The 15125-nt window shown below is 42.7% G+C and overlaps 1 protein-coding gene across 3 annotated transcripts in view; it reads left to right on the forward strand.

The window, feature by feature from the left end:
- Window positions 1-14363, forward strand: part of SNX25 (sorting nexin 25) — a 1510914-nt gene extending 1496551 nt beyond the window's left edge. For all 3 annotated transcript variants that reach the window (XM_086962502.1, XM_086962503.1, XM_086962504.1), the window contains one exon: window positions 13421-14363. In XM_086962502.1, the coding sequence (XP_086818628.1) occupies window positions 13421-13516 (96 nt within the window). In that variant the 3' untranslated portion in view covers window positions 13517-14363. The remainder of the gene's footprint in view (window positions 1-13420) is intronic.
- The last annotated feature ends 762 nt before the right edge of the window (window positions 14364-15125 follow it).

The following is a 15125-nucleotide window of genomic DNA, read 5'->3' on the forward strand; positions in this document are numbered from 1 at the left end:
ACCCGTACCTGCTCAATCTATTCTTCCATACATTGACATTGAGGAGCAGCAGTTGAACTCTTTTGATCTTTCTCCGGAAGTAGTGGATGTCATCCTTGTGACCAGGTGTCCTTTTACAAAGTCTGTTTACACCGGCCACTGGGACAAGTTTGTGACTTTGTGTAGCACTGTAAAGGGGACCCATTGCAGGTCAAACTTTCAAATATCTTGTTGTTTTTTTGGCCCGGAAAGGATTGTCAATGGGCTCGGTCAAAGGTGATTTGTCGGCCCTTTTGGCCTTTTTGAGATTACTGGATTAGCTACCCTTGTTTACATCACCCGTAGTGATGCAATTTCTCACAGGTTTAATCCTCATGTTTTCCTCTAACCCCTTCATGATGCCACAGTGGGACCTCAGTTTGGTCCCTACCTTCTTAATGAGCACTCATGTTGAGCAGTTGCACATCTGTCCTTTGTCTCCTCAAGACAGTCTTCCTCCTTGCAATAACTTCTGCTTATCATGAATGAGCTTCAGGCTCTGTCAGTCCAGTTACCCTGCACCAATTTCTTTCCAGACAAAATGTGTGCTGAGGACTAGAGCAGCATTTCTACCAAAGATTGTGACTCCCTTTAATGTTTGACAGTTTAGTCACACTTCTGACGTTCTTGGCTCTACCTCATTCCCTAAATGTGTAAGAGAGACTCCATCGTTTGGACCCCAAAAGAGCACTGAGCTTTTACATTGCATGCACCAAAGACGATCATCTCTTTGTGTGGTTCTCTGGGGCAAAGAAAGGCATGGCAGTGCAGAAGAGGACTTTTTAAAGGTAGATAGTCTCCTGCATTAAGATCTGCTACGCAGTGGCCAAGAAGCAGCCTGCAGGGGGAGTAATCGCCCATTTGACCAGGGCCAAAACTGCTACCCTTGCATTGTCACAAATTGTGCCTGTCCCGGATGTTTTTCAGGCTGCAACATGGACATTAGTGTGCACGTTAAGTAAACACTACTGTCATGACAGCCAGGTCTGATAGATAGGGCATTTTGGCCGTGCGGTCCCATAGGACTTTTTATTCTGAACCATTGCACGGGCGACTTGGAAAGTACTGCTTTGGCATCTATTCTAAAGGTGAGGAATCTGCAGGAACAAGTATCCCTCAGAAGAACAAGTTGCCTTCAGTAATGCTCTTTCTGGTAGATACTCTATCTAACTGCTTACTTTGTACCACCCTACCATTTTGCCGTTCTGTGAAATTGCTCTTTTTCAATCTAAAGAGGTCCTAAATTGTAGATCTGCACACTGGCACAAATAATTAGTTTTTTGCGCTCTGCCTCAAAAAGGCAGACTGTATCAACAGATAAATTGACGTTAGTGTCACAATGACACCTACCGGTGTGCAGGGGCTAAGCTGAAAATTCTTAGAGATCCAGTCTGTTGTGTGGGTACATTCTAAAGGTGAGGAATCTGTAGTTAGATAGACTATCCACCAGAAAGAGCATTACCGAAGGCAAGTAACTTGTTCTTCATAGGACTAAACTGCCTCTTGACTACTGAACACAGACCACCACTTCTCCAGGTCATCATTAGGTCAAGAGTAGAATGCTACAACTTTTTGTGTGTCAGACTTTGTGCTGTGCAGTCGGACAGCTGCCAGAACAGCTAAATAGGTAGGTGATAGCAGTATTAAAAAATGCACCAGAGACCGCATGACACTTAAACTGTCTCAGACGCACTGGCTACCATTGGCCAAAAGAATTCAGGCGATTTGTTTGTTTATTATCTATTGTGCGCAAACAGTATCATAAAAATAGATTTGAACATAACCTGATCAAATGGAAACAAACATAATAATACAGTAGAAGATTAAAACAAACAAGCTAAAATTATACATTAAAACAAAAAAGCTTAGACAAGTTCACAGTCCACAGAAGTGTTTAAAATGTCATTACAGTAAATGTAATCTTGTGTAGGGGTGAGAAGGCCCACTATCTTCGGCACTGAGCAACAATTTCTCAAAGATGTGTGCCGTCTTGATGTCCCAGATGCATTCTGGTATTTGTTATATATATATATCATAACTTCTAAATAGTATTATATTTTACCTTTGGCAGGTAGTACCCCCACGGTCCCAAAACATCAGTATCACCCCATGGGTAGTCCGTTCTGCTGTACCACAATTCAAGGTCAGGCGGGATGCAGGTTTTACATCTCCATATACTGGGAACCTGCCTACAGGGATATCAGTATCTTGTCTATTTCTGTGTTTTTCTTTATAGGATGACTGAGTTATACTGCTCACCAACCTGAGTAATCCACTCCTGGGGAAATAGTGTCCAGTCCATGGTCTGTGATGCCTTGGCAAACATGGTTAGACCCCAGAGTGGGTTAGCAGGAGTTTCTCAGATTTATCACCCTTGGGCTGGCAGGCAATGAAGCAGTTGTTATCTAAACATTCTAGCTGTTTCAACACAACAGTGTGTCTCACTTTGTCCATTAGGAACTACCCCTTAAGAGTGGTATGCAAAACACAACTGGCTACTACATTTTGTACCAAAGATTTTCTTAATGTCATCCCGCGGACACAACCGACCATTATAACATAAACGGCATACACTACAGCTTTAAAAGCCTCTCATTCTGTTTGCGCACTGGCCATTGATTTGCCAATACCTTTGTAGAAGAAGAAAAAGAACAAGGCTACCAGTTCTCTTCACCCTGTTCCTCCTTCTCCTTCTCTCATACCAACACCTGTACCTCACTCACCACAAAATCCCTTAAATATTACAGCTCAGGGATCTCCAAATACAGGCCCAGATACAGATGGGGGGATGATAACACTTATGACACACTACCAGACCTCTGGCAGGATTATGCCCCCTCCTCCCCCAGTGGATACAGATCCAGAGCTATACCCTGCCTAACCACCACCTCCTGATGATACTACATCATTTTAAGAACTTATTGTTGGGCAGCAGCTTACCATGGGGTTACACTGCATAAAGAATCCATAGCAGAGAATTTTTTATTTGAGGCATTATACACCACACAAAGGGTGTTTCAATCCCTTCCAATGCATAACGCCATGATGCGCCATGCAGATGATATTTTGTCCAACTCCTCCATTAGATGTGCACTGGACACTGCAGATACCACAGCCAGAGGCATCAATACACGTTTCCACCTACAGAGGCATGCCTGGCTGTGTGTCTCTAGATTTAAATCAGAAGTCCAGCAAACTTAACTCAATATCCAGTTTGACGTCTCTTTGGCCCACAAAGTTGCTGAGGCCTTGGAGAAGATGGAAAAGATACTGATGTTGCCATATCTATGGGGGCACTTCAAACACCCACTCCTCAGGGCTCCTTTTGTCGCTCCTCTTATAAAACAGGTTCCATAGCAACATCTACAGATGCCTCTGCATCCTCTTACAGGTCGCAAACCAACACCTCTCCATCTAGAGGGTATTTCAGAGGCAACTATAGGGGTAACAACTTCAAAGGTCAGGGGAAAAGGTACACCAACTCATAATGCCCCATCTGGTAACAAGCAGTGAGTTATCCTTCCCCCGATCATTCTACACCTGTCTGGGGTCGATTGCAGCAGTTTCTTCCGCTTGGCAGTCCATAACATCAGACCAGTGTGTGTTGGACATTATCTAAAATAGTTATTGCCTGGAGCACATCAGCACTTCTCCCAATATTCCACCTCGCACCTACAGACTCTCCTGCAAACATTGACTACTGCTCAAACAGGAAGCGCAAGCTCTCTTACTCAAAGGAGCTATAGAGCCAGTTTGTCTACAATATCAAGGGTCAGGGGTTTACTCCCTGTACTTCTATATTCCCAAAAGTACGGCTCCCTCCACCCATTTTTAGATATACGGCCTCTGAATTACTTCATAGCATTTGAGCACTTCCATATGGTCACACTTCAACAGGCGCTTCCACTTCTACAGCAATGCGACTTCATGTCAGCATAATACTTCGAGGACGTATACGTTCACATTATCATCCACCCAGGACATCACCAATACTTCCGGTTTGTGATAGCAAGAAAACATTACCAATTCAAAGTCCTTCCATTTGGAGTCACCACTGCACCAAGAGTGTTCACCAAATGCTTAGCAATGGCAGCAGCCCATTTATGCAGACAGAATATTAATGTTTTCCCGTATCTAGACGACTGCCTTATCAAAGCTCTGTCGTCAACACACTCAGATTACCATAAACTTACTACCTCAACTGGGCTTCATAATCAATGTTCAAAAGACCCATATTCAACAGCTGCAACCATTTCTAGGGTCTATGCTTAACACTCAATTAGGTTTAGCCTATCAAAATATCGCAAACGTGTGCTAGGCATCCGGTTTCCAGGCCCATTTTGCAATCTTGTGAATTTCTGAAAGCAGTAAATCTGCACCTGTGCAAGGAAGTATACTTGAGAGTGCACTTTTGCGGCTTTCATGAAAACTTTGGCTTCTAATTTATTTTCATGTTGGCAAATTTTTTGCCCATGCTTTTACACCGATTTTCCGTTAACCTTTTTATAAGAAAAATATTAGCAGTACATCAAACACATGTTACTAAATGATGACACAGAGAAATATTGTTTGGCGAATTTACCTTAACACTGCTTTTTAATTCTATGTTTGATTATGCTTTGTAACAAATGTAACTTGTAACCTGTAATTCACTGATCCTCATGTAAAGCTCTCTGATACCTATGGGTCTAGCCAGCGCTACATAAAACTCTAAATAAATAAATAAAATGCAGTCAGAATTTAAAAAAAAATCAAACACTGCTACCACATTTTCAAGCCAATCAATACTTTACAGTCAAAACTTTCATGCATCTCTTGGGAATGATGGCATCATGCATCGCCACAGTACCTCATGCAAGACTGCACATGTGTCCTCTACAAGAATGTTTATCACAACATTGGACTCACTCGCATAGTCGACTGGATGATCTAGTTTTGATAGACAGCCGCACTCATCACTCTGCAGTGGTAGAACACACAAAATGTGTTAAAACGGCGGCCGTTCATCCACCCTGTTCCACAGGTCGTATTAACAGCGAACTCATCTCTCATAGGGGGTGCTCACCTACAAGATCTAATAGTTCAGGGTCTCTGGGATGCCAAACACCATAAACTCCATATCATCTACCCAGAGTTTCAATCTGTTCACCTAGCGCCGAGAGCATTTCTACCTCACCTCATAGGCATGGTTGTCCTAGTCCGGATGGACAATATGACAGCCATGTACTATGTACAAAAACAAGGGGGGAGGGGACACACTCTCTACATTTGTCATGCCTCTCTCAGACTATTTTTACGTTGGGCAGTTCATCACAACATCCATCTGTTAGCGGTACATCTTCTGGGTGTAGACAATTTTGCCGACATACTCGGCAGGATGCGGCAACAACTCCACGAGTGGGAACTCCACCCCCAAGTCCTACTCCCATACTTCCACAAGTGGGGGTTTCCACAAATAGACCTCTATTCAACTGCAGAGAACACAAAATGCCCAACCTCACCTCCAGGCTCCTACACCCCCTATCTAAAGGTAAACGCTGTGATTGAATTGGTCAGGTTATTTGCTGCCTCACACTCTTCTTCTGTTTCTGGTTCGGCAGATCAGGCAAACGTCTCTCGCCCTCATTCTGTTGGTTCTCACATGGGTTCATAAACCACACTGCTCAAACTCTCAGTAGTTCCACACGAGAAGCTTCACCTCAGCCGGGATCTTTTCACTCAGAACAATGGAGAAATCAGACATCCAAACCAAAGGAGCTAAACCTTACCATTTGGCTCCTGAAGTCATAGAATTCAGGTACCTAAATTTACCACCAGAATGTATGACCATCCATAAGGAAGCACATAAGCCTACCACTAGAGCTTGTAATGCAACCAAATGGAAAAGATTTTGTTTTTTACTGTCAAACTAAACAATTGATCCACTCAATGCATCTGTACAAAACATTATTTGTTACCTTTTGCATTTACAGCGGTTTGGCTTTGCTTACTCTTCCAAATGTTAAATCTTGCGGCAGTGGCTCCCAATCCACAAAACTGACAACACTTATCATTGTTCAAAGTGCCAGTTATTAAGGCTTTCTTGGAACACCTTAAAAGAGTAATACTACCAGAGTCCCACCTGCATGAAATCTTAATATTGTTCTCACAAGACTTAAGGGTCCACTCTTTGAACCATTACACAATTGCCCCTTCCAATTTCTATCTTCGAAGGCTGCCTTTTTAATTACCATCACTTCACTAAGGTGTGTCAATGAACTCCAGGCACTAACTTTAGAAGAACCTTTTTTCCAACTACATAGGAATATGATGGTTCTTCGTACCTACCCAAAATTCCTTCCAAAGGTAGTGTCCTCTTTCCACATTAACCAATTGGTTGAACTATCTGTTTTCTTCCCTCAACCAGATTATGTGGCAGAAAGAGCTCTGCATACACTAGATGTCAAAAGCGCATTAATGTATTATATTGATAGAGCAGAAGACTTTCCGAAACTAAACAACTCTTTGTTCCTTTTGCACCCCGTCATAAAGGAAAGCCCATTATATTTCAAGAATTTCTAGATGGATCATTAAATGTATTCTCACATGCTATACCAGAGCTAAACAAACTTTGGCTATACCCCCTAGATCACACTCAACTAGCAGAATAGGTGCATCTGTGGCTTTTTTAGACAACATCCTCATAGCTGAGATTTGTGAAGCAGCTACATGGTTTACGCAACACACTTCCACTAAGTACTAGTGTGTGGATGTTCTAGCACGCCAAAATGCTAATGTAGAACAGGTGGCGCTATGTACACTTTTTCAAACAATTGCAAGATCCATTGGTTAGCCACCGCATTTAGAGGACACTGCTATACAGTCTATGCAACACGTGTGAACCTACAGCCAAACATGCCTTGAATGGATTAGGTTACTTACCCTGTAAGCATCTGTTTTTGGCATGTAGTGCTGTAGATTCACATGCAGCCACCCTCCTCCCCGGACACCTGTGGTCTTTGCAGTTCTTATCCATACTTTCATATGCATGGACATCTCTTTACTGATGCTTACTTATACTCCATTCTCACCCTTCTGTGTGAAAACAGTCCAACAATGGAGTTGATGCCCATGCACACTATCACCAAGAGGAGGAGTCACCTTATCTGGTGACTCGAAAGACTTTCGTCACAGAAAACAAACTTGCACACATCTGGACCCAACACTAGATGGCAAGAGTATGCAAAGCATGTGAATCTACTGCAACTCATGCCAAGAATAGATGCTTACAGGGTAAGGAACATAATCCTTATATATCTATTGTAAGAAATCTTTGTCGGGGTGAACTACCAAACAAACTAAATAATCCTTTGATTAACTCTCTGATAGCTTGGCACAAAAGCAGCCAGGCTTAATTTACAGGCAATGTGTAAAGTATTTATGCAGCACTCAAACAGTAATAAAGATAAAACACAGCAGAAGAACATTTCCAAGCCAATTAAACAAAATTGAGTAAAATCTATTTAACAAGATGACACCAAAATGAAAATATCCAATCAGTAGAACAAAAGTTATAAATGTTTAAATGTACGGGTGAAAATAGCACCAAAAAGCACAAAGTGCCACTCGCATTTATCTGGTCCCGTTGGACCAGTTTAAAGTCTCAAGTTCAGGCGGACTGCAATGGGGCGCAAGTCAGATACAAAGGCCATATTCCACCCAGGGAGGAGTTTACCTTCTTTGGGTTCGTGCCCACACAAGGAACCTCAGTTGGAGCTTCGTGATGGCAGGGTCGTTCCTGGAGCTCCGTGTTGATGTGAGACACGGGCAGGCGGAACATCACGTTGGCGGAAGGCGCAGTGATCGTTGCTGATGCAAGAAGCCCACTCATGATCATGAAGATCCCCAAAACTTCTGCATTTCCACCTGGAGTGCACTTTTTGGAGGAAGGAAGCAGGAGCAATTCACTCTGATGCCAGCCAAAAATCCAGGGTAAAATGAGAAAAGTTGAAGCCCCAAAACCGATAAAAAAACTTGCTCACAGGAGATAGAAATACCACTTAAAACACTCTAAGGAAAAATTATGGACATTAAAGCATAAAAAGCATCAAAAGGACAATCTTGTTTTTAATTAATCATACCGCAGTCAAGCGCATCCGTGCCCCAGTCGTCCTTAAATAAGGAGAGTTCATCGGACTCCTCAGGTGTCGTCAGTGAAAACCTCCCCAAATTGGCGCCTCTAGTCGACCACGAGGAGTAAAAAAATGACTCCTTCCGTTCAGATTACTCAACGCAGCAATAAGGTGAGACCACCCCCGTGCTAAGAACACACTTCTCCACAAAAATTTACCTCCAACCACAATAAAAAATAACCAATTAACCCGGAGTAAAATGAGAAAAGTTGAAGTCCCCAAAAGTGATAAAAACTTGTTCACAACAATAGATGAAAATACTAGTTAAACACTAAGAAAATTGGCGAACTAGCTGCGTTGAGTCCTCTTTCAGGCATGCTTGCACGGCGTCTTGGCAAGTCCTGATGGGAATTACTCGCCATATTGGGCGCAGCCAGAATACTCTCAAAGGGAGCATCTTTTCACAACTGCAGAGGATGTGAGGCAAAGATTCCTCTCCTTTTGCACAAAATCTGCATTGCCTGTTGTCCTCATCGGGATCCTGTCGGCCATACAAATATGCTTATAGGAGATTAGACCGAATCTCAGTCTGATCAGCTGTTTTTTTATATCCTTGCTGAGAGGTAGGACGAAAGGATGCCTTGATCATACAGCATTACTGTCTAACTTCCGTGTTCCTTTATCTTCGGGGCATGCGCATATTGTCCCCTCGATATTTATTTTTCTTGTTTGGTTAGCTGCTGTGCTGCTATGGTTGCAAGAAGATCACATGACCAGATGCGCTTGCCTCCAATACCTCAAGTGTGGTGGTCAAATAACTGTTCCAGTTTGTCTGTGGTGTGGTTAGTTCTTCCCAAATTGTATGTTTTAATGTGTCATCTTCGGCTTGTTTGCATGTGAGGCAATAGGCTATAAAACCTGGCCTTCAGTATCAGCTGCTGTGAGAACAGGCACAACTCTGGCTGCATTTGGGCATGTAAGGTACAGTCTGGTAGAGAGAAAATAAGTCCATAGCATGTGGATTGGGCCTTATTCAGCCAGTTTGACAGCTGTTCTCTAAAAATCATTGCACCATATGAGATACTGGGTAGGAGCTTACATCCTATTATCTTTAGGAGTTGGGTACTGGGGAAGGAAAAGTCAAGAAAAGTTAGCTTGAGGTCTGTGTGGCTATATGGGGCCCAAAAGCGCTCCAGAGGGAGATGGCATCACTTTTTTGAAGGCCTATATCTTCTGTGGGTCAACATCTGCCCTCGAAACTAGTGCCTTGCCAGCACCAGCCTCAGAATGGGCTCGGAGCCAGATGGCGTCTGCAAAGTCAGGTCTTTGGAACCTCGACTGCATGACTTCTCCCCTGCGTGGGAGTGGCAAGATGCAGAAGAGTTCCATTTGGCCCTCTTGAGCTTATGGTACAACTTAGTCTGACTTGCCCGAAGACTTGGAGTGCAGGCAGAACTTGGCACAGGCGCAGTTCTGTGACTTGGAGCAGGTCTGCTGTTAAAAGTTTGTTCGACTCCACTTTTTGTGTTCTTCAGTGTAGAGTTTAACCTGCTACTCCATGATTGCCTTTGGGTGCATCAGGGTGCACTTGTAACATGATGTCGAGCCATGATCAGAGCCCTAGACACCACAGGCAAACGTCTTCTGGCAAGTGAACATTCTGCACACTCCGCCAGCTCAAAAAAATCAAACCATTTATCCCAGCTGAAGATTTCAAATCAGTAGTCCAATCCCTAGTCCTCTCGAAAATTGACTACGGCATTGCATCCTTTCCGGAACCCCCAAAGTCCACCTTGCCTCCCTCAAAACCATACTCAACCTGCAGGCCATACTTCTAACGGACACTAGACGTTTCAACCACATCTCTCCTGCCCTTTAAGTCCTTAAATGGCTTCCTCTTGAAGGAAGATCTGCCTACAAAACTACCTGCATTACACACAAAGCCCTTCACCTTAAGTCTACCTCTCAAAAAAACTCAAAATAGCAGGCTGCTCCCGTCAGTTGAGAAGCACCAACACACTCCTCCTCGTCCCCCCTCTGCAAAAAAAGAAAGCCTCTCAATCTCGTTCCTTCTCAGGTAATGCTCCCAACATATGGAACACCATCCCTATTGATTTACGCTCAACCCCTCTTACTTCAGCTTCAAAAAAGACCTCAAACTCTACCTGCTTAACAAATATTGGGGCCCTTAAATCTTCTCTTCTCGTCTGCTTCTCCCTCTCCCTCCCACCTATCCACTCCTCACCCTCTGACTTTTCTTCTCCCTCTCCCCTACCCTTCCTCCCCCTCCCTGACCCCTCCCTCCACTCCTTCACCACTCCACCCCTCCGAGCACATCAAACCTGATCCCTATATACACTAACCAAGTTGTTAATCCTCTTGATGCTGTAAATAATTGTGTATACGAACTATGGGCCAGATGTATCAAAGGGTTTTGCCCATTCTGTGTCTATGGGGAAATGTGTTGATACATATGGCCCTATATCTTTTCCTTCAAGCAATTCCCTCCGTCGCTTATCTACCAACGGAAAATCTTATGTTTACTATGTTCCCTATAATGATCTTATCTTAACACTGCACTTTATTACTGTATTTTTTACTTTACGATGTGTATTTCTTCGGATACTTTTCGACTGTATTATCTTCATACTTATGTAAAGCGCTCTAATACCCAGTGGTGTAGCCAGCACTATATAAAACCTTTCTAAATAAATCAAAATAAATAAAGTGACAGACGTCTGCTTACTGTAGTCGCAGAATAGCTTAAAGCCTGTGGTCATGGGGAGAGACATTATCCTATCGCACTATTGTATTTCCAGAAAATTCAGGGTCAGTAAAAACTGACAGAATTGCGAGTGGAACTCCAAGTCTGCATCTAGCGAGGCGAAAAGAAACTGCCGTCAGCATAGAGGCTAGCACTTCACTTCTACAGCCAGTGAAAAACTGCCGTCAGATAGCTTCATCTACCTGTGAACAGGTGCAGTAGCTTGAAAGAAATTCAGATGGTGTCTGACACCCAGGGGTAGTCAAAAGATGAGGAATCTGCGGTTAGAAGTGTCCATCAGAAGCAAGATTTTTAAAGGATTACTTTTATATTAAAAGAATAGGTGCCAAACTGTAAAGGAATCTGGCCATGTGTGGTGGGTCATCGTCAGCAAAAAATGTCAGTTGATTGATGAAATATGATGAATTTGTAGATTGTTGTTTCAATCAGAGAAAGGCAATGAAACCACTGGCTTCTCAGTGCACATTTCCTTTCCAGTGCATTTTTCTTTTACATTTTCGTTAGTAGGAGTTGCAAAGACAGCAGAAAATGCAATACCTTGATTATTATTCTTATATAACCATTGATATGGAAAGACTGTCACACATACGCTCACTATGCTGGTCGGTGTACCTTCTGACACGGAGGTTGTACCGGGGTTTTCTCCCAGCTCCACAAATCCTTCCGTGGCAAGTCTCCGGTGACCTCCCATCCCACTTGTCACACATACGCCAGAATGCTGCACTGCCTCAGCCAGCTCCCCGCTCACTCCTCTTCTCACTTCCGGGGCCATATCGTGAGCATCTTCAGAACCTGTGTGCAGGCACAGGAAGGAACCATGCGCTTGTTTTGCCGAAAGTGTTTGTCTAAAACTCAATCACTAACTTGCATTTTTTTCTGGGTTAATGTACGCACAGCTCGAACACAGAGCAGTGGCTGCCTCTCTGTTTCTGAGCTGGGTTATCTGGACTTCACTTAATGCACTTACTCGTAGATTCTCGTAGTTCATTAATGCGCTCTAAACAGCACAACAATGGCAAAGACAGGCACACGGCCCTTTCTGCTTCTGCGCATGGGCGCTGATGGCCCCAAACTGCTTTTAAGGGCTGCTTGGTTCACTATTGCTTCCTCCCTTATAAATCATATTTCCTGTTCCAGGTTTATTTTTCTATACGTATTCGTTTACTTGATTAGAGGACAGTACTCAAATCTTACCTGCATTAATGTTATTTTTTATTTTGAAGCCACCTGTTCAGTGGGACAGGGCTTTTACTTTTCTACACCACAGGGCCGTTTAAAATAGGCATTTTGTAATGCTAAGCATCGCTGCAGAATCCACTCTAGAAACAGTATTGCCCCTACCCAGATTACTACACCAGTTTGGCATTTGAACCCCAGAGTAAGTTACAATACGCTTCCGTAGAAAAACCAAGTGCAATAGCACTAGTTTCTTCAACCACTTATACAAAATCTCCCATCACTGAAGCAAGACTTAAAAAAAAAAAAAAGCAAGACCTATAGCTTTGTCAGTATTTGTTTTCTGTATTGGAATTGTTTTAAATTGAAGACAGTGTAATATATCAGCGTTTAGAACTTGTTTTGTGAAAAAAGTAAGTTTTCAAAATGTAAATCTTGAATAGATACTATTTGAACAACGAAGATAATGGTTAAGAGTCAGTCCTGACATTATAGACTTGGGGCCAAATTTACTAACATTTCACGCAACGCACCACAACAAGACAACGTGCGTTGTGTGAAAAGAAGACGTCAGAAATGTGCCATATTTAAATTACGGCACATTTCTGCAACCTCCTTGTGCTGGCCCACTGTGTGCTGCCTAGTGCCACTGCAGGCACCTTTGCATCATGGTTCAAGGGTGCCTGCATTACAGGCAGGATTGTCTTTGCGTAGGAAGGAGTACTTCCTGCGCAAAAAACAATCCTTAAAAGCCTTTCCCTTTTTCTATGTGTGATGTGGAAAGCATCTCACCTAGAAAAAGGACGTAACGAGGAGAAATACAGATACTTCTGGTTATGTTTGGGTCTGAGCGGCGTACCATTTTGATGCATTCCCAGGTTTACAACTCTTCGTAAATCCGGAATTGCACCAAATCCATGGATGGATGCGTGGAACGCCCATACTCCACCCATGCAGCGCCTCCTTGCCGCAAGGTAACGTAAGTAAAGGCAGCGATATGCGGTGCCTTGTGTTGCTTTGGATTTACTCACCACACAGGCAAGGTGGCTTAGTAAATCCCACTATAGGACTTGCATCGCTTTCTGACATTGTGCGTCACACAAGGGCAACACAGGCCCTTAGTAAATCTGGCCCTCAGTCTCCAGATTTTCTTAGAGCCCTATATTCTAGAAGATAAGCTGCAGATTGAGAAATGGGATGGGTTTAGTCCTGCTGCCCCCTGTTCATAGGGGCCTTAGACATGGGTCATTAAACAGACCTTGTGAACTTTCTGTGGCTCTCTGTTGTCTCAGCTTCATTCTTTTCTCTGTTCTCTTTGTACTATCCCCAGGTGCTGATGGAACTGCTGCTGATAGAACTGTGCCCGGAGCTGCGAGGTCACTTAGACCAGTTTAAGACTGGCCAGGTTTTAGAACGCACAACATGACCCACTACCTATATGTCTATGTGTACAACTAGACATGGAACCTTATTTCCTCTTTTCCATAGAGGGCTGATTGAAGACTACTGATTTGTAATTTTTTGGTACATTTTCCTTCGTTTTATGTGAAGTATTCAAACTTGAAAAGACTCGCTGTCGTACCTGCGTGTAGAGATGAAGAAACTATGCTGCATTCTTAGTAGTTTATTTTTAAATGTTATTTGAACACACTTTTTTGTTCATAACGTTGGTTGAATTTCAGATGTTAATATGAGTTGTCAAGAGTGTAGAAACTATTTTAAACGTCTATGAAATCCGAGGTTTTTGTTGGACATTGATAAAACATATGAATGTTGTACAGTTATTTTCCTCACAGAGGACCCCAAACATTCCTCCTCCGTATCTGTGTATTATTGAAGGACAATGTTGTGCAATACTTTCTGTCATTTTTTTGTGATAATTTTTACTGGTGATTGATTTTATTTTTGACCAAAGATCTCCCCATAGTCTGAAGAGCATTTGTAAGCAATAAATAACAAACAAAAATGGATTGCATTACTTGATAATGAGGGTATATTTCTAATCTTTCTTGGTGCCTCTGTGACACCTCCATTATAGATGCATATTAAACCGATGTACTCCATGTACACTATAGAGTGTGCTTAGCTCACACATATATGGGTACACGCCCATTCAAAAGAATCAGTGATTGTAAATAGCAGCCCGTGGATGAATTTGAATCGCAGAATTCTTAATTGCACTCTTCTCAGGGCATAGCATCACTTTGTATAACAGCCTGTCTTGTGAATGACTCCTGCTCCACCCTGAATTTTATATTAAAGAGTCAAACAAAGACCTCGTTTTGCTTCTTTGTTTTTAATCTATTTTCTTCTACGACGAAGTGCTGCTGGTTAGGATTGCATTGTTGACTATTTGACGATTTACTAGACTGGATTCAACAATGGCGTTTGCTTAGCCCCAGTGAATTGTAAGTATTTCAGAAGTGATATTAGTGGTTGGATATTACAATTTAAAAAATGTTGGATTCTGATTTGTATGTGCTTCGGGGGGGGGGGGAGACAATTGGACAGGTTGTTCTTCATCAGGTATTGTGCAAGTCTGAAGATATTATTTAACATTATTGCAGCATAACGATTTTTGTCATTGAAAGTCAACAGTCCTTTTAAAGTTTTGCCATTTTAATGTATTTTTGTACAGTAGCATTGGCTGGACTCTCCATGTCTGTCTCTCAACGCCATCACATTGCCCATGGAAGATTTGGTCACATCTTCCAACTGCATCTATTATGTTGCCTGGCTTCCTCTGTAGTTGCACTGGAAAAACGGTGACTGTCAAGTCTTTGTTCGTTCCAACCGACATATTTTCTGAACTGCTATAAGACATAAATTGCTTGATGATTTTATTCACTGCCTCAAGTTTGAACGTTAAGTTTACTGAACCACCTGGGGCTGAATGCTTTCTGCAGCAATCTCAGCAGCTTCTGGACTATGGGAAAGACCCTTCTAAGAAGGCACAGTGATTCCTATAAAATGAATTTGTCAGGGTTCTCTCTCAAGGTGGTTACAACTAATACACATAAAACCAATCAATATCT

Source organism: Lissotriton vulgaris, chromosome 3_1, assembly GCF_964263255.1.
Source record: "Lissotriton vulgaris chromosome 3_1, aLisVul1.2, whole genome shotgun sequence".
NCBI lineage: Eukaryota > Metazoa > Chordata > Amphibia > Caudata > Salamandridae > Lissotriton > Lissotriton vulgaris.